The 20348-nt window shown below is 34.3% G+C and overlaps 1 protein-coding gene across 1 annotated transcript in view; it reads right to left on the reverse strand.

Annotated features, from left to right (window-relative positions):
* Positions 1-447: 447 nt before the first annotated feature.
* LOC110032107 (protein SDA1 homolog) overlaps positions 448-20348 on the reverse strand; it is a 21862-nt gene continuing 1961 nt past the window's right edge. The window contains exons 2-16 of the mRNA XM_020735623.1: positions 20023-20199; positions 19720-19844; positions 19453-19594; positions 18846-18995; positions 18708-18761; positions 9594-9689; positions 9425-9484; positions 8731-8805; positions 8585-8638; positions 7459-7560; positions 6775-7374; positions 6252-6386; positions 5863-5960; positions 5679-5686; positions 448-753 (exon numbers count right to left, since the gene is read on the reverse strand). Coding sequence (XP_020591282.1) covers positions 602-753; positions 5679-5686; positions 5863-5960; positions 6252-6386; positions 6775-7374; positions 7459-7560; positions 8585-8638; positions 8731-8805; positions 9425-9484; positions 9594-9689; positions 18708-18761; positions 18846-18995; positions 19453-19594; positions 19720-19844; positions 20023-20199 — 2028 coding nt within the window. The 3' untranslated portion in view covers positions 448-601. The remainder of the gene's footprint in view (positions 754-5678; positions 5687-5862; positions 5961-6251; positions 6387-6774; positions 7375-7458; positions 7561-8584; positions 8639-8730; positions 8806-9424; positions 9485-9593; positions 9690-18707; positions 18762-18845; positions 18996-19452; positions 19595-19719; positions 19845-20022; positions 20200-20348) is intronic.

The raw sequence follows: 20348 nt of genomic DNA on the forward strand, positions 1-20348 counted from the left end.
GAAATAAGCTCGTGTTCGTTTCTTAACGAACGAGTCGAACACGAACCGAACACGAGTTGTTCGCGAACGACGAGCTAGTTTGACATCCCTAATATTAATATATAAAAATAATATTATATATTAATTAAATAACTTACATTATATAAGTATACAATATCTATATTAGTATATTACTACTATAGTATATTAATATATTATTATTATTATTTTATTATATATTATAATTTATCGATTCGAACACGAACAAACGCATTACTGTTCGTGTTTGGTTCGTTTAACTAACCGAACGAAAAAAATTTGTTCGTGTTTGTCTCGTTTACTTATCGAACGAATCGAACACGAACTCATTGACGAACCGAACACGAACTGTTCGCGAACAACGAGCTTTTTTGACAGCCCTACTTCAGTATAGGCCAATTTCATAAATAACAAATTTAAATGCTGCAATGCAATTCTGATGAAAAAAAAAATTCGTAAAATTAACTAAAATTTACTCTAAACTAATAAAATTAAGGCGGTTCTTTCCTGTTCTTTCCTGATCTTTAATCTAATAATATAAGATCATCTTGATAAAATGAACAAATGGCGGATATGTAAAGCCTCACTTCCAAGCTTTCCTTCCCTTGAACTGCTTCCTGTTACGCTTCCGCTGCTGCTTTTTCTCTTGCCGAGAGCGAGCTGCTCTGTGTTTTTTGGCAGCCAGAGGCATGACTTTCTTGTGCTGTTTCTGCCGGTTGCTGAGGCCGCCGGTCTGAAATTAAACAATGATAAGCCAATTTAACTACCAGTTATAAATTACAATTTTGTTAAATAGATGCATGCATAGTTAAATAAAGAAATATATACATCTATATATATAGTTTCAGAACTTTACCAAAGCTATATAAAGTTTGAATTTCAAACAATAACTTTAAAATCACAATATTTCTATAGAAATTCAAAGATTGCCAAAATACATTTCTCATTGTGTATGTAGTTTATACATGATTACAACGGGAAATAATCTCGAGTGAATGAGAAAAATGAAAGATCAATTATCCAAAGAATTTAAAGTAAAACATCTAAGCAAACTCAAATATTTCATTGGGTTATAAGTGATTCCCTCAAAAGCGGAGAAACCTTCCAACAAAAATACAACGCTGGTCTACTATATGAAACAAGTATATGATGGGATACAAACGCTCAAAAGTTCTGGTTGATTTTTTCACGAACTTAGAGAGACATGAGCGGCAAACCAAAAGTTCACAAAGGGAGTCACAAGATTTAACAAAAACCATAACCATTTTGCCCACGCAAGATCGGACAGTGCATGCATTGTGAGTGTGTAAAATCAGTTCCTGCTATGATAAAATAAATGTTTCAAGCTTCAATATGTGTGGTATGCATTTGAATAGTTCTTAATATGTTGTAAAATATGAATGCTTTATTTTGTATCTTAAACAATATTTTTTGAAGTATTAGGTAAATGTTAACATTCAATAATTACTTGCTGAAAAAAATGCAAAATGAGAATATTTATTATGTGTTTGCATTGTCCTTATATATTTTCAATCATAAAAGAGAAGAAGGTATCTCCATTTTAAAAAAAAAAGAAAAGATCTTATACATTTATCCACATCATATTATGAGCCCATGCATCCTGCATTCATCATATTATATGTTTTCATCCGTGTTAGATCGTGTGCGCGCGCGCGCGAGTGTAAATGATAGCTCTATTCATTAATGATAATTCCTAAATTCAACTATGTTTGATTATATACATTTGGTTGGCGATAACTGGAACATGTTTATGCATACAAAATCTTTGTCCATTGTGTCTAACTAGCTTGTGTTTGACAAGGAATCAGAGTAGAAAGACTTAGAATAAAAATGATTTGGATTTTGGATTTTGCATCCTATAAGATATGATCACTAGATCATTTTCCTGATGTTTTGTACTTAGCATTAATTGAAATTGGCGATTAGCACCCTAGATCCACACATTATTCACACATAAGATGGATATTTTAGAATAACAAAAACAAACCTAGTCTAAGAGTCGTAGGAATAGGCTCCTCATGCAAAACATAAGCACTTGACATATCAGCCTCTAGCTTTGTTGACGCATACAGATGTTATGATGCGAGTCTGCATATAATCTAAAATCCACATTTAGGATAAATAACCTAAACGCTCACTTTTCATTCAAGCTAAAACCAACTAATTATTTTAGAGAGTGCGTCTTTTGCTTTCATTTGTATTTAATTGTCCCTTACTACATGCACGCGCAACTAGGTGGTTAGTTGGAATTTTTTACCCGTGTAGGAAGTAAGTCCAAGTTTTTATATTATATATTATATTCATAATATAGATTGGGTTTCCTTGGTCACACAAGACCAAGTTGTAGGTCCCATTTTTTAGCCTCTTCTCCACCAAATAGAGAAGATATATGAGTTTGTCTGACTCAAGGAGATCAAATTGTAAGTCCATGTCTTTCATTTTTGTGAATCTCCTCTATCATATTGAGGACAATTCTCGAGTCATTCCCTTTCTCTTGATGTCTCCTCACACAGTATTAAGGAGAATTATCATTTTTAAAGTTCTCCTCATACTACGTTGAAGTAGACATACGTTCTATGAAGTATCAACGCCCCCAAATAGAAGCCGTACCCATGTCCGACACGTTTCGGACACATGCACATCTCCGACACGAGTCAATACCGTGTCTGACACTTAATAAAAGTGTCGACACTTCTGCCTTCCCAGGCACCGCCCTTGAAACGGAGTGGACACTGCTCGACACCAAACGCAAACACGGGAAACAAAGGTCGAGTGGTGAAGCAGAATCCAAAGCGTTGATGCTTGAAGGTGTTTAGGTCTTACCAAAGCCTTGCAGCAACCTGTCGAAGCAAGCAGTGTCCTCGTCGAGCGTCACTGGTCGAGGTGGCTCGCAATACAGAGCTTTGAGTGTCACTTTGCCTCCTGATTCAGAGCTTCGAGTGTCACTGATCGAGTCACCTCACGATCCAGAGCTTCGAGCGTCACTTCTTTGTTACTGACCGAGTCGCCTTGCAATCCAGAGCTTGCGATCGCGTCGCCTCTCGATCCAGAGCTTCGACACGAACTCCCTCGCAATCCAGAGCTTTGATGTTCAATTACGGACGAACAAGAGAGAGGCGAGGAGAGCCAAGGACAATCCACGCATGAGGCAAGTGCGGTTTTCTTTTTTTTTTTAATTATTTTTTTAACGAGAGGCATAAAAGAAGTTATTATCTTTTTTAATTTTGGAGCATTTACATACATACCATCCAAATCGTTCACTTCACATGTGTTTTCCTTTTCAAAATGTATTTTTCTTTTTGTTTTTTTGGACGGGAGGTAGAAAACTTGAGGTTTTCTTTATAATTTTAGAGCATTTACATACGGTCCACCCAAATTTTCACTTCACATCAAAAACACTTACATTTTGACGTCTAAACGGTGAAATACACATTTTTATGCATAGGGAATGTAGTCTCTATGTAATAATTGAGGTTTAGGTGTTATGGATGTTAATGCATAAGAATTGGGTGGTATGTATGTAAATTTCCCAATTTTATGATTAATATATATGTATTGTAATAACCAAATAAATAGACCCTCCCACGAGCAATTACTATGAAATTTGGTATTTTATTATTTTGTAGATCAAAAACTCTGATTAAATTATATATGTAAATTCCCCCATCATCATTTCAATAATTATTATATATGTGTGTGAATTTTAAATGTTTATATTTTTGCTAAGAAGAGTTTATATCTCTTAACGCCTCCACATACTATATTTAGAGAAATCATTATTTTTGGATTTCTCATCACACCATATTGAGAGTTTATATCTCTTGGTCTCCCTTATACTATATTGAGGGAAGATTTATTTTGATCTCACAACATAATATATTGAGAAGTCCATATTATTTGAATCTTCATATATTATGTGTTTACCATATATTGAAAAGATCTTTTGGGTGGCTTGATTATATGCAATCAAACTATAAGACCAAATCCCACGTCCTATATTTCCAACACTCTAGTCTTAGAGCTCCTGTAGTATTATCAATCTTGGTGTGCACCATCACTTGCAATATTATAAGTCTAATTTGAACCAAGGGTGTAAATGAATCAAGTTGAGCTTAAGCCACGCCTAACTCAACCTTGGTTGGTTCGTCAAAATACATGCTTGAGCTCCAACTCGAGTCGAGCTCAAATGACAAGCTCAAGCTTAGCTTAGCTCGCGAACCAAGCTTGTGAGCCAGCTCACGAGCATGTTGAAATACATGCTTGAGCTCCAACTCGAGTCGAGCTCAAATGACAAGCTCAAGCTTAGCTTAGCTCGCGAACCAAGCTTGTGAGCCAGCTCACGAGCATGTTGAAATTACTGTGGGAGCTAACCAAAGAAACCATCAACGTAATTGATGATGACAGAGAAGAAGTGCAGCAATAGCTCAACTGGAAAAAGCATCAACATGGCTGGAATCCTAGTCGAGTTGGCTCACGGCCAATGATTTGAACCTCGAAGTGCTCCAACTTATTAATAAACAAGCTTGAGTTTGGCTCTAGCTCACAGCTCAATAAACTCAACTCGTGAGGTCATTAACGAGTCGAGCTCAACTAAGCAAAGATTCTCTCTCGTATGAGAGTAGAGTGTAAGTCATGTCTACTGACCGCCTGCATGCTTGGTCTAAGAGATTCCTTTGAATAGATAACTCATTATTACCAACAAAGATCTTTTAGTGACTGCTTAACTAAGTAGACATGGGGCATTGATAACCCAAAATGATAAAACCATAGGATATTGACCAGAGTAGTCATACACTTTGGTAGGTTAATCCTCATTTTATATATCAATTTTAGTATCCTTTAGCTCATTCTACTTTGATTCCTAGAGCTTCCCACACATTCATCCTCTATAAAGTTTCTTATAATCTATTCCTTCACCTGATAAATTTTTTAAATATTAATTAGCCTCAAACAAAAACATTGACTCCTTAGTCAAGAGTATTATTGGATATGCCCGGGATAAAATTATCTTAAGAGCTTTCTTCTTTGGGAAATCTCAACCCCCACAATTAAAAAAAGAAAAACCTATTTGGAGATAAATTTCTAAAAAGAGAAAACTCTAAGATAAAAAATTCATTCTGGCTTTCATTAATCCCTGTGAGCCAATATAGTGTATTGATTAAATATAATCAGTTCTCAACACCGCAAGGCATCTTTCGAAACCATATTAAGCCAATAGGTTTCCTACCAAAGGAATTAGTATAGCCCCTTCTTAACAATCCTAACCTCGCATTATGGGCTTATGCAATAACATTGAGATAAAAAGGAGGCATTTACATACATAGCACGCAATTCTTCTTTATTTACATATCTCACATCCAAATCTTCATATTTACCCACATACCACTCATTTCTTTCCTATCACATCAAAGCTACCACTAATTATTATTGTTCACAACTCAAATGCACCTTTTCATGCAATAGGTAAAATGATATGCAGGTAAATATCAAAGTTTTGGTGTGGGATATGTAAATACATAAGAATTCCGTGTAATGTATGTAAATTTCCCTAAAAAAATCGCACGCGATCAAATTCGTTCAACCAATATCATATCCCTATAAAACAGAAAAGAGCACAACTTCTTAGGTACCTACACATTTTTTCTGTATTGTTACATCTTGAAATTATCAGATTATTAAAAAAAAATATAATGCTCTTATTAAAGACCGGGAGGAAGAAAAACATTCAAAAAATAGATCCGGACAAAGCATATGACAAAAGCTAGAAAAATTCGAGATTCGTGAAATAACATTTCATTAAAATATATATATATATATATGTATTTAACAGCAGCTCTGGCCTGATACTGCCCTCTGTCTTCTCTGCCTGCTCGAACCAGAGCTAATCTCTCATCCTTGCTAAGCTTACTCCTGATGTGTGCCTAAACATCACACAATTACCGCATGTAATATTAAAAATAAGAAATATTGCTCATGAACAAAAAATTTACAGACAAAACAGTGGTCACTTAAAACGATGAATTATGCAAATAATATTTTAGTAGAACAAAAAAAAGGCCAAATGGGAAGCAAATCTAAAATATTCTCAAATCTTTCCACAATTTAGGATTTAGGATAACAAGCTCAATCTACTTCGTAAGATAAATAAGAATTGATTGATGGAACTGAAAAGGATTTCATTCAAAATGAAGCAACCCCACTAGAGAGCTCACCTCTAGCTTAGCTGGATCCAAACGTTTTGTTCTTAGCTGCTCGGAAGATGGTATTCTGAAAGTTGCTGATGTAGAGCATGAATCCTTTCTCAAAAGACCATGTTGAGATAAGGCCTGCTTTGCTTCTTTCCTTGCCTAAGAAATTTAACCAGAAAAATGATGCTATAATGTACTTATAATGCTTATATAAGCTGATCATTCAGTCATTTCATCATAATTAGTAAAAAAATAGGGGCATTTACATGCATAGCACAATTCTTCCGCATTTACATATCTCACATTTAAACTTTCATATTTACACCAAGTCTTTAACATCACATCAAAAATAGAACAATCGACCTTATAAAAGTGAAATACACCTTTTCATGCATAGGTTTAAAGCACCAAAGTGCTATGTATGTAAACATGAAAGTTTAGGTGTGAGATGTGTAAATACAGAAGAACTGTGTGCTACTGTATGTAATTTTCCCTAAAAAATATTGATGGCTTGCTATGAATTCCATACATAAAACATCATCATTACCTTCAGTTCATTAATACGTTGAAAGTCTTCATTAGAAAGAATCCCGTCAACTCCATCGTTGGAAGGTTTAGCAAATGTCATTGCTGCTAGTCTTCTCAGAGCACGCAGGCTTAAATCAGCAGGATTCAAATTTCTTAAATGATCTTCTAGCTTCCTCTTCTTCTTCCTTGGCTCATCTCCCACTTCTTCAGCATCCCTATCTTCTCCATCATCACCGCTATCGTGATCATTATCTTCATCCTGCTCATCAGCAGAAATCTGCTGCGCTTTTAGTCCTTCATCTATTTCTTCATCAGCCAAGTCTTCCCTCTCTGAACCTTCATCACTCTCATCCAACTCAACGCCATCATCCAAATCATCATTCTCATCACTGGCATTGCCTTCTTCTCCATTATCTCCTGTAGAAGCTGCTTCTTCATCAACAGCATCCTCTTCATCCATATCATCTTCAGAAGAACTGGTGTATAGATCATTTTCATGATGGAGTAACTCTATCCCAGGCACATCAGTGGCTACACTAACTTCTCCAAATGCTTTTGGCCTAGCTTTTGGATCGATGGGGCGACCACGGTCTTTCTTGACCAGTAATGAAGGGCATATCTGCAAACATAGGCAAAGACAAATTGCTCATATTTTGATCCAGGGCAAGGATGGTCGAGTAAAATGACAGATTTTATAATGTACCTCTCTGAATAAAGTGATTAAGGAGCGTGCAGCAATTGAAACAGCTTTCTCATGAGACTTCTTGTATAAAACTAAATCTTGAAGCAAATCTTCATTCATTAACTAAGAACAAAATTGAAAGAAAACTAAAATAAACGGTAGATAAAGCAATCAACACAATTTCAATAAAAAGCGTAAGAATTCATGAATAACAAATCTAGCAGTTCCTTCAAAGTTCTAAATAGATAAACTTAACTCTTTAGATAAAATTAGCAACCCTTCTAGTGAAAAAACATGGATTAATGATGGTAGATGAACGGTATAAAAATTTAAAATTATAGTGCACATGATGCTTTTATTTTGGAGGCTGACCAACAAATATGGGCAAGAGTTGGTAAGGGGTCATTTGGGATCACTTTTGATTTTTTTTTTTATTTTGTATTTAATTTATTTTCTTTATATTGTTACTTGAAATAAAACAAATTAACATTTTATAACATATTTAGTTGTTTTTAAAAACACTCAAAATAGCTTTTAGATGTTTTGAGCCTATTAAAAATAAGCTGATTTGTTTTTTTTTTAAACAAAAGCCAATGACAAGAAAAAATGAACTAAACAAACATGCTTTTAAAATAAAAATAAAACAAAAAACAAAAGTGATCCCCAAAAAGTCTTGAGTTATAAGCTATGAACTCACCTATCACACGTCGAAATCTATTTTGACATTAGTATTCCCTAGAATCATTCATTGTATGCTAAAGCTACATCCAAATTTAACACATAAATTACTAAACATTTCTCTAAGAAATTTAAAACATCAGCTCTATTTCATTTTCAATGGCATCAGACGCGGTTAAGTATATGATGTACACAAACTTTTGAAAAATCTTCATACAACTAATAACTGATTTTTAACATAAGCACATTAACCAAGACCATATGCTATAATAAGCATATCCCATAATTATGACTAAGCTTCCTAAAAGAAAAAAGTTCAAATAAATGTGAAATCAAATATTCCTTATTACCGCGTGATGGAATTTATTGGAGGAAAAACTGAACCAACAAAATGTCAAAAGATAAGAAAAGATTGGGTAACCGCAAAGTTTAATGGGAACAGCCAACTCAAAAAGAAAAAGAAACATACCAGAGGCATCCTTAGGCATATCTCTCGTACTGCATTTAATCCAATAGTGATTGCCTATCAAAACAAAGCAGGTCGGAAAAAAATGCATATTCTGTTGTAATACACAGACGATAAAATAAATGCCTTGTACACCAAGTATCCAATACCTCAGGACGAGAACGATCGTGCACAAACTGATTCACAATTTGTCTGAAAAGTGGTTCCACTGCATCGGGAGGTACCTAACAACAATACAAACCAGGAATGAGACTATTTAATTCAAGTGCATAAAATAAATTAAATAATTAATAGATGCTATGACATATACAAGCACAACATCAAGAGAGTTAGGATTTTCAGGCCTAAAAAAAACATGCAGTTGGCAGTCTTTCATGTGCGCCATACAATCCAATCTTTTCTTATTTATGTTGGGAAATTTACATTACGTACAACATAATTCTTATGCATCTACATGCCTAACACCTAAGAGTTTGATATTTTCATTTATACCACCTTGGTGATATAAACCTATCCATAAAAATATGCATTTGACTAAAAGTTAGTCAAAGTAGCATATTAGATGTGATATCAAAAATTTGAGTGCTATGAATGTAAATATTAAAATTTAGGACTTAGATATGTAAATAGAAAAGACTTGCGTGGTATGTATGTAAATGCCCCATTAAATGTCATAAGATAACTCTTTGATTTTTTCAAATACATGAGAATTACAAGCATATTTGTCTCCTTATTAGAATTTTTATTTTTGAAAACATTAATACGTGCAAACAATTACAGGTTGAATCAAATTAAGCAAACGTAACATAAAAAAAGGTTATAAAAAAAGAAAAGAACTGCAACCTCATCATGGCATGCCTGTATTGCTGCAGCAAGTAAATTTGTCACATCACGCTGATGAGGCTGTAAAATTTTAAACATTCAATCATAAACATTGAAGCTTTAAGCTGAGACTAAAAGCAATTTTTCATAAATCTGACCTAAATAATTAGCCACAAATGCAACTTAATACCTGAACATATCTTTGAAGGAATGGATAAAAGTTTAACAAGATGAGGAAGTGCAATCCAATTGTTCTTGCAATTACTTTCAGCATCATCATCCTAACCTGGAACAACCAAGTTTTGCTAAAATTGCAAATAATAATAATAATTCTAAGCAGACATTAACCATGAAAAGTAAACACCTCCGAAGAACAACAAAATTTTTAAGAAAAAGTTCAACATAGTAAATAGCCTGATTCCAAAATTTAGAGTCAATTCTGATGAATTCTCATTCTCCATTTGTCCTTGTTTCGTGTTGCATGAAGCATAACACATATTATGTGTAAAATTTTCTAATAACTTATATTTATGTTATCGTAGATTTACCCCAACCTTCTTCCTAATCCTTCGACATCAAATTTATATGATTGTCCTATCAGTGCATCATTTACCATTCATTGTAAAATTCCCAAAACACACAAGCAAGGTTTTAAAAACAGGACTGGACCGGCCGGTTCAACCAGTTGGCCGAAAACCCGCAGCTGCCTAACCAGATCCGATTACCCCAAATAACCGATCCCTCAACTAGCGAAGCGGTATTTAAAATTAGTGGTTTCCTACTTGTCCTAACTTTTTATCGCGATTCTTATCCCCATTCCGTCTCAGTCATGATCAAAGGCGCAAACAAACTCGAAGCTCTCCAACGCTCAAACGAAACCCTGGAAGACAGATACTCTAAGGAGTAAGGATCAAAGCTCTCCTCTTCTCTTCGCCTTTCCCGTCCTCTGTAAGCATTTTTTGCCTTCCGACTTCGCATTTTCTTATGTCTTCCCTTCTCTTCTCTCCTCCATATGCCAAAGAAAAACATTTGATGCTATTTTTTGCATTTTTTTCTCCTCAATTCCTTGCAATTAAATTGTAGTTTTTTCATCATAAATATTTTTTTTCCTCCAAAATGGGATTAAATGCAGGCTTGATAGGTTCTTGTATAGTTTGGGTATGATCTTCAACTTTTTGTTTCATGATTTATGTGGCAGATAAGATTTTAAACTATCCATGCAACAATAAATTAAATTTCTTCTTAGGTCTCTAAGGTTTATGTTTGTAATGCATATGCATATGTTTGATATTGTTGTTTTAATGAGGTTTTCTTCTTAATTTATCTCATCATAGTAGATTGTTACGTGATATTTTGATTGTGTTGGATGGGACCAGGGCAAAGCGAGGTGCATGCAATATGAGCATCCATGGAAGCTTTCGACGCATTTGAAATTGGACTAGGAAAAGGAGAGCTTTTACAGTGAAGTGAGATATTAGTCAATGCTTGGGTATTTGTCTACAATAGAGAACATTCGTTTATATTACTAAGTGTTATTTCTTTTCTGATCTCAAATACAATTTTATGAAAAATTTGTCAAACTCTGAAGTTTATTGTTGATATTTTATTTTAATTTAATATTTTTTCTAAGATATTACTTTAATATGATTCAAGAATCATGCTTATAATTTTTGAAATTTAAACTATTTATTATTTACATTGATTACGTCACACGATTCAACCCCCGGTTCACCCGATGAACAATGAAAATTTCCTTACTCCGGTTTGATGTCCGGTCTGGTTTTCAAAACCAAGTTAATTTTCACTGTAGTAGCTTCAATAGATACTACTCCTAGTATGACTCCACTATAATCATTTCTCAATCTATCCTTCATGTTTTTACTACACAATAATTTTAACAATCTCATTCCACCGCGCTCAACTTGATTATCAATGATTCTTTATAACTCAAAACCCAGATCCCCAAACACATTGTTTCTCTGATTGCAATTTAAAAAAAAAAACTATAACACTATTATGCTTATCGTAAAGTACTGCTAAGGCAATTTTCTATTTTAATCGCCTTGTCATAGGGGTGTAAATGAACCAAACACAAACAAACAGAACTTGTGTTCGTTCGAAATTATTCGTGAACTCACTGTTTGTGTTCGTTTCTTAACAAACGAGCCGAACACGAGTTGTTCACGAACGACGAGCCATTTGACATCCCTAATATTAATATATATAAATAATATATTATATTAATTATATAACTCATATTATATAAATAGATAATATCTATATTAGTATATTATTAATATAATATATTAATATATTATTATTATTAATTTATTATATATTATAATTTATAAAATTTAATTTTTAAAAATATCATAATTTTTTTATATATAATTAATTTAAATTATTTTATATTTCGAACAATAACGATTCGAACACGAACGAACGCATCACTGTTCGTGTTTGGTTCGTTTAACTAACCGAACGAAAAAAGTTTGTTCACGTTCGTCTCGTTTACTTATCGAACGAATTGAACACGAACTCATTGACGAACCGAACACGAACTGTTCGCGAACAACGAGCTTTTTTGACATCCCTACCTTGTCATTACTTTATAATGTGAATCTACATTTATATCACTCACTCTCACTAAATAAAAGATCCAAAAAATCATATTTATGTATCACTTATTCTTCTAGTAATGCTTATAATATTAGAAAATAATGTGCTAACTCAAAATGCATATTTTATACTCATCTTTATCCTACAACACCACATTCCATTATTTTCTAAATATTTTTATGATGGTAACTCAAACTTTTAACTTTTTCAAAAAAATTTTAAGTGTGTAAAATTGTCATCAACAAATATACATAAAATAAGAAATCTATTTTGAATATTGTCATCATCAAAATAACCAATGCAAAGCAATGCAAGCTTAATATTGATTGGGAACACTCACTCAATATTTATTTCTAAAGCTAGCCAATATTCAACCACATACATCTTCACAAACTTCACCAAAACCTTTAACATGGATTTTTTTCATGATGTGCACTAAATAAATTTTGGTGGCAATATATGGTCAAAATAAAAAAAAATCATATGAAGATAAAATTTCTCTCTAAATATTTATATTGATTTTGCTAGAAAAATCAATTTAATAACAGAATTTTCAAGCATAAAACTATATTGGTTCTCAAAAAGAAATATAATTTTTCTATGTTCTATTACTCACTCCCATAATTTTCTTATTCAAGAATTAAAATTTCAGTTTCCATATAATTAAGATAATCATGAACATTGATTCTAAAAAAAGTAAACTAAAATGCCTCATTTCTAATCATTTTGAATTTTCGATCTTTAAAATTCTATTAAAACAATTTATATCCAAACTACAATAATATTGCTTCAAATCCCACTAATATCTCATCATGTCTGAATTTTCACCCTTATGAAATTTCACCACACTTGACTCCACTCTAGTTTTTGGATCAATCTATAACCTATTTCATAATTCTATTCATTGTATCGTTCCTAAAAGAGCTTTACCTTAAAAACACCACTAACAACTTCTCACAAGGCAAACGCACTTCCATATTTACCTAACATCTCGTCTTTGTTATCATCTTATTATCATTATTTTTAATCAAAGTCTCCAAAACTTTTATCACTTGCTTGATATAATTCGTACATCTCTTTTCTCCTCCCTCAATATCTAATCTATAATAAAAATCATCAATAGCTATAGCTTTCTCTTTATTTATTTTTACAATATTACTAGCTTCTTCATATTCATTATAAATATTAGATGGATTTTTTTTTTGGCCTTACCTTAAAAGCACAAGTTTACTTGAATAGGCATTGAAACCTTCAACACCAAGCCACCTCAATAATGTATAATATATTTTTAAACTCTACTAAATTTTAGGCCAATCTTTTTAATGAAACCACCACCCTATAGAGTTTTCAATAGCCCGTTTTTAACAACATATCTTGAAATATTAGCATCTAAATTTTCAAGTTGCAACACATCATATTCTAGAGTAATTGCATATTTTGTTTGTTTTTCATTATGTTGGTGTTGTATACATTAATAGCAACCACTATGCAGTGAAACCAAATTAGTTATTTAATTAGCTGATTCTGTGACACAGCTTATGAAAACAACCAAAGAATCCATTTAATTATGTAAATATATAAAATTATAGCAAAATTATATGCTAGAGCAAGACCAACTACCAGTTCTCCCGTCTTATTTCTCTCTCGAATTTCATCCTCATAATGAATCCTACGATATCCCATCCTAGTAAAATCAGTGTCCATGTAAATCACCCAAAATAACTATACGAGTACATATTGCAATAGAATAACAATCCCTCCCCAGTTTTGGTTTTTCACATTACTTCCTCTATATTATTCTGAATCCAACTTGAGGAGCAATAACTATATTTATAACATCCACATTGATGACTAGAAATCACCCAACTGCTAACCCTGTTTAAAATGATAACAAGTTATCAACAAAAAGAAATTTGTGAAACTCCATTGCCAAACTAAGGAAATAGTGATGTTTGGGATAACGATGACTAAGCAAGTGAAATATGTCAATGAAATAAAATTATATTTGGTCAGCTACTTAAACAGCACATTGAGCAATAGTCTTGTTTCGTCGGTCCAAGAAGTTTGTTAGGTTGGTCCCTCATGGTGAAGATGCTAAAATTTGGAAGTTAAATATGACAATCTCCGAGAGGGAAAACGAACAAGGCTGTGTGTATTGGGTGAAGCAATATTTCACGGTGAATGAACTAAATGAGGAGAAGAAGCTCATTATCGCATGGTTATGTTTGCAAAAACAAGCCTAGCATAATTTCAGTTGAAAGAGACTAGACACCTGATCCGCTCATGGGAGGTATTTAGAAGTGTTTGTTAGAACATTTCCAAGTCATTCGGAAAAGAGACCTACACAAGAAATTCTTTGTCTTGACTCGGGAGAGGGCTGTCATAGAGTAAAAGAGAGATTTGAGTTATAGTCAGAATGGATTAGGGGAATTTTTTAAGCGGTATTGGAGGGACATTTCATAAAAGATCTAAAAACCAACATACATGCAACCCTCCAACAGTTGAAATTTTAGGGATTGAGAGAGATGATAGAGCAAGCCCAAATGAGAGAAGACGAGAGCAAAATGGAGAGGGTCGGGAGAAGCAACATCATGAAAGGATTCCACATGAGTGCATTGACACCTTGACACAGAGGACCCGCCGTGTCATTTCAAAGAGAGGCATTAAAAGAGAGGAATATGAGGGCTCGTCTAGGGGTCAACTTCAAGCAGCTCGCGAAGGCAAAGGTGCAGACAAAAGAGCAAAGGGAAAAGTTTTTGATGTAATAAGAATTATGCACCAAACCACAAATGCTCGCACGCTCTAGGTCCTTACAATTTGTGATGGGAAAGAGACGGATAGTGAGGAGTTGAAAGGAGAGGAGCACCTACACCTTGATGTAGTAAATGTGTCCCTCAACTCAATGGTATGATTTACTACAAACACACCAAGTAGATGAGCGGACAAATTGAGGAGTAGCCTGCAGCAGTGCTGGTGGATAGAGAGGCAACTCAAAACATCATCTCAAATCGGGTTGTGGACTAATTGTGGTTGAAGTTGGTAGATACAGAAAATATTGGGTCATGATGAGGACAGGGATGGTGAAGAAAAGATAGGGAATTTACAAGGGAATAATGTTGACACTATAGGAAATATAGGTGGTGGAGGACTTCCTTCCCTTGAACTTAAGAAGCACTGATATGATTCTGAGAATGAAGCAACAACAGACAATCGGAGAGACGAGGGTGGATAAGAAATTCCTGACTATGAAGATTAGGGTGGAGGGTAGGAAGCTAGTGCTAAGAGGGGATGCTATCTTGTGTAAAACTATGGACTCATTCAAAATCATGGTCAAGATGATAAAGTGAGAATGATTGGGCTATTTAGTGAAATTCTAGAATCTAGAGGAGATATGGGATCCAAAGTTAGTAGAGTTCCCTGAGTGTGTTCAACCTCTTATGTAGTCGTTTTCTGACACATTTCTGCAGCCAAGTTGGTTATCGTCATCGAGGGAGCACGAGCATGCCATTACATTGAAGGAAGGGGTCCTCATATCAATGTCAGACCATACTTGTATCTCCAGATTCAAAAGAATGAGATAGAGAAGTTGACCAGAGAGATGCTCAAGGCAAAGATTATTAGGCTCAGTGTGAGACTTTTTTTTCAATTCAGTGTTATTGGTGAAGAAGAATGATGGTAGCTAGAGGTTTTGTGTGGATTATAGGACTCTGAACAATGAAACTATATTGGAAAAGTTTTCTATTCCACTGATTGATGAGTTAGTAAATGAGCTTTTAGGAGCAATCATCTTCTCGAAAATTGATCTGATGTTAGGATACCATCAAATTAAGATGAAGTCAGTTGATGTGCATGAGACAGCTTTCAGAACTCATGAAAGACATTATGAGTTTTGAGTGATGTCATTCGGCCTTACCAATGCTTCGGCCACATTTCGATCTAAAAGATTTATTGTGATATTAGTGGTAGTGGATTGCATGAACAAGTTTGCATACTTCATTCTCTTGAGACACCCCTGACACTGTTGTCTCCGTCGTAATAGAGTTTTTACAATAAGTGGTTTGTTTGCCTAATGCTCTAGAATCCCTTATATCAGACAGTGACAAGATGTTCCTCAGTCATTTCTAGAAGGAACTATTCAGATTACAAGGGGCAGTCTCTGAATAGATGAGCAGACGGAAGTGGTCAACATGAGGGTTAAGATGTGCCTTTGTTGTTTTGTATCAGACCTGTTGAAGCTTTCGACAAGGTGGATTGCTTGGGCTGAGTACTATTACAACACTTCATACCATATTACAGCACAGACCACTTATTTCAGGATTTTGTATAGGCGAGATCAACTTCACCTGATACACTATGGGCATAGCACTACATTAATATCCAATGCAGACTAATACTTGGAGAAGAGGAGCAAGATATTAGCAGAGCTCAAAGGACATTTATCTGAGGGCCTAACAAACCATGAAAAGAAAAGATGATGGACAGTGGAAGAAGGTAAAATTTAAGCCCAAGGACATGGTTTATTTGAATTTGAGTCTCGCCAGCAAAAGGCACTGGTTAAGAGGAGTGTGAAGCTTTCCCCGCAATATTTCAGACCCTATGAGAGTGTGGCACACATTGGCGCAGTGGCATGCCGTATAAGTTTACCACCATCATTATCATTGCATCCAGTATTTCACGTAACACAACTGAGAGTGCTATTGGAGACCACACCCTCGTCTGCACTACTCTGATGCTAATAGAGGACATGAAGGTGATTTAGGAATCTTTGGAGGTAGAAGGAGTGCGTCGAGGAGTGACGAGCAAAAAACGTGCTAACTAAGTGGAAGATCTATCAGATTATGAAGGAACTTAGAAGTCCTATGAAGTGATCCATAAGCAATTCCTATCATCTAAGGCCGGTTAAGTCCCTAATAGTGCATGCAAGGAGAGAAATTAGGGAGGTTTTTGGGGGGGGGGGGGGGGGGAGTGTGTTTTGCGGTGGTTAATCACCTATAGTTTATTTTCATGTTTGGATTCTTGTAGTTTTCTTTTTGTCTCCTTGTTCCTAGCGGCATATAAGGATTGTGGAAAATTGATCTACCTCTCAAATTGTAATTCACTCATTACTTGTGTGTTTGTTTGGAGATTGATCAAATTAGCCCAAGTTTGGATTTTCCCACCTATTTCTTGTCATTGGTTTGTTGATCTTGGCTCTGGTTTGTATCATAGTCCAATCGATCCAACAAAATCCACTATTTTGAAGACTCAGACAAGAAAATTATATAAATTTAGAGCTAACGATTTCACTAATTGGCTGGAATTTTCAATTAAGCAATAATATAGATAATTTCTCAGATATCAAACAAAAATTCCAAAAATACCAAAAGCAACCCTTCAAAGCACTATCTAATCACACAAATTTAAAAAGGAGTAAGCATTCCATTCATAACCAAATGGCATGATGATCACTAGCATTCCATTCATAACCAAATGGCATGGTGATCACTACCACAGATGGAAATAGTGATTGATAATAGTATAAAACATTATCAGTAAGCGAATTGGCAGGAATGAAGATAATGTCTTTTCAATCCATAACCAAACTTTCCTTAAGCAGTAAATATTTAATTAAAAGTTTCAAAAAAAACTTCTCCAGTATTCAAGCAATATTTTTCTATAATCAAAAGCCAATTGCCCTCAAATTGAGAGGGTAACACTTTATCAAGAAAATGATACATAAAACAACAGCAAAAAACTGGGCAGCTTCTTATGTTCATCATAAATAACCAAACTGCAGTTCAAATAGTCTGCTGTATAACAGGAATTGGCACGAGGTATGAAAAAATATCAATAAACTCACGACTCAACTTCCATATTTACTCATTGGTTATGACCATCGGTTTAAATAGGAACCAAGAATCCTATATTCTGAAATTCTCCAAATTCCATAAAGTGCCACAATTGGCCAAATGTAAATAATTGTTTCAAAACTCCATGACAGCAGAAGGAAACGTGGAGAAGAAGGTGCAGAGATGTAAGCTAGTAGCTTTCTGATGGCAGATCAACTATAAAAATGGTTTCCATAAGAATAGTCCTTAGCATCAATCTTTTCCAAAAAAAAATATATGGGGAATTTACATACAAAGGTCACAATTCTAATGTATTTACATATACGCCCCAAGTCAAAATTGGTGAAGAACCATGGCTTAACGAAAATTGGGCCGACAATTTGATGTGAGGATATCATGTTCAGCAGCTAAATTTTACATAGCAAAGCTACAAAACAATGTTATCAAAAATCATGTTGGTAGCCTATAATTATTACTTATGTAATAGTTTCCAATCATACTCCAATTCATTTTTAAATCAATCTTTGTATGATTAACTAATGCTATCCACCAAGCCAGCTTTTAATTCTATGTACAAAAAGCCCTTGATGAAATTAAACTAATAATACGCTCAGAAAATGTGGTTAATAAACTTCTTCAAACAATTTTGCATTCCAAAAACAAATATTTGCACAGTCATCCATCCCACCCGCACTCCCTGTCTCCTAACAGAAAAAACAAAAAGAAAAAAAAGAAAACAAGTGATGACTAAAAATAACAACAAAGGTGATTTCTAAAAGCGGGTTATACGCCGCTCATCAATCATATTAATATTTAGGTGTGACTAATCATGTAATACAGAAAAGCCAAGAAAAAACCTCAAATTTCTCATTGCACGTATGAAGACGAGAGAAGAGCTTCTCAGCAAAACCCTGTACGTTAGACATAAAGCATGCATTATGACTACGAATCAAGAAAATTAAAAGAAGAAAAATCTCACTGAAAAATCAACTAGCCTGTGCATCGTTTAGGTGAGTGAGAGGAGAATAGGAATTTGGGCCGCTCTTCTCTGATGATTTGCGGTGCTGCCTTTTAATACTACGAATAACCCTTTGCAATTTTGCCTTTTTTTTCCGCTTACTAGAAGCAGTGCCCTTGTGCTTTGCCTGAAACAAGTATGAATTTATCACTAGAAAAAAAATTTGTTGCTTCTCAACAATCACCAGTCTTCGACAATTCATTGAAAGCATTATCAATCCAAACAAACAATTGAACACCTTATGTATTGCGAGTTTTCTTATGACACAAAATATTTTCTAACAACTATGCAACATGCAAAAAAAATATACTTCTGCGATGTCAAAAACTACAAAAAATCCTTGCCCGTCAAACTTCCATCTTTTTTAATATGCACTTTTGTTTTATAAGTTAGAGATCATTAATCAATAATTCACATATAAGTTTAAGAGATGGCCTTATGGTCCAAAAGTTTCTGGTTTAATGGACTTGTCTTCCTGTTAAAGGATGTTTTGCACATCTATATTTAAGACAAAAGAAGATGAAGTGTTGATCTGAAAGAGTGAAATAGATCACCGTCCACAGAAATAAGTGTCATAAAAATACCTTATAAACATCCTCCCTGCTAAGAAAAACTTGTGGATTTTGACTAGTTTCATCATCATCGCTACTTGAGGCGTCACTATCATCAAAATTACCTTCATTGTTTTCAAAACCAAGCAGGAAAGAAAGAGCAGCCACCATAACCCTGAACTCAACAAAATAAAGAGAACAAAAGAATTACTAGAACTTCATAGATATATGTCGACACCAAATTCTTGAGATCGAAATAATCATTGAAGTCTCATGAATAAAGACGAGTAATATAAAGACCTTGAAGAACTATGAAAGCATGCATTGCAGATGGCATTAGCTGTACGAGCATCAAACCACACCTTTCTTCGATAAAGATCACAAAGAACAGCAAGTGATCTCCTAGCTCGTAGTTCTTCATCTCCCTAACAGGCACATATTAAAAGAATTGGCTAAGATATAATGACGACATTTATAGATATGTGAAACCATCCAGTAAGATAAACAACCATAACAAAAAATAATCAAATATAAAATAACTAACATCAACAAATTATTATTTAAGAGAGAAAGAAAAAGAAAAGAATGAACATTGGCATAAACCTGCAGCTGCTTGAAAAGAATATTATGAAGTTTCCGATCTTGTGCCTCATTTCTATGCTTTGTATTCATGTGTCGAATGCTATGCACAACATGTGAGAAGGTAAGTTTTCTTAGTGTTCGATCGCCGATGACTTGGAGGTCCATGAACAGCTCTAGAGATCCCTCAAATTCAACAATCTGCATAAAAAAAAGTGAAGGAAAAGTTCTCAAAGAGTCCTTATCAAAATTTTTATATGAAAACTATTTCAAAATGGGAAAATGGTCAAAATAGTCTCTGAGGGGGGGGGGGGGGGGGGGGGGGGGGGAGAAGGGGGAAATTTTTTAAT

The sequence above is a fragment of the Phalaenopsis equestris genome, unplaced genomic scaffold (assembly GCF_001263595.1).
Source record: "Phalaenopsis equestris unplaced genomic scaffold, ASM126359v1 Scaffold000878, whole genome shotgun sequence".
Taxonomy (NCBI): domain Eukaryota; kingdom Viridiplantae; phylum Streptophyta; class Magnoliopsida; order Asparagales; family Orchidaceae; genus Phalaenopsis; species Phalaenopsis equestris.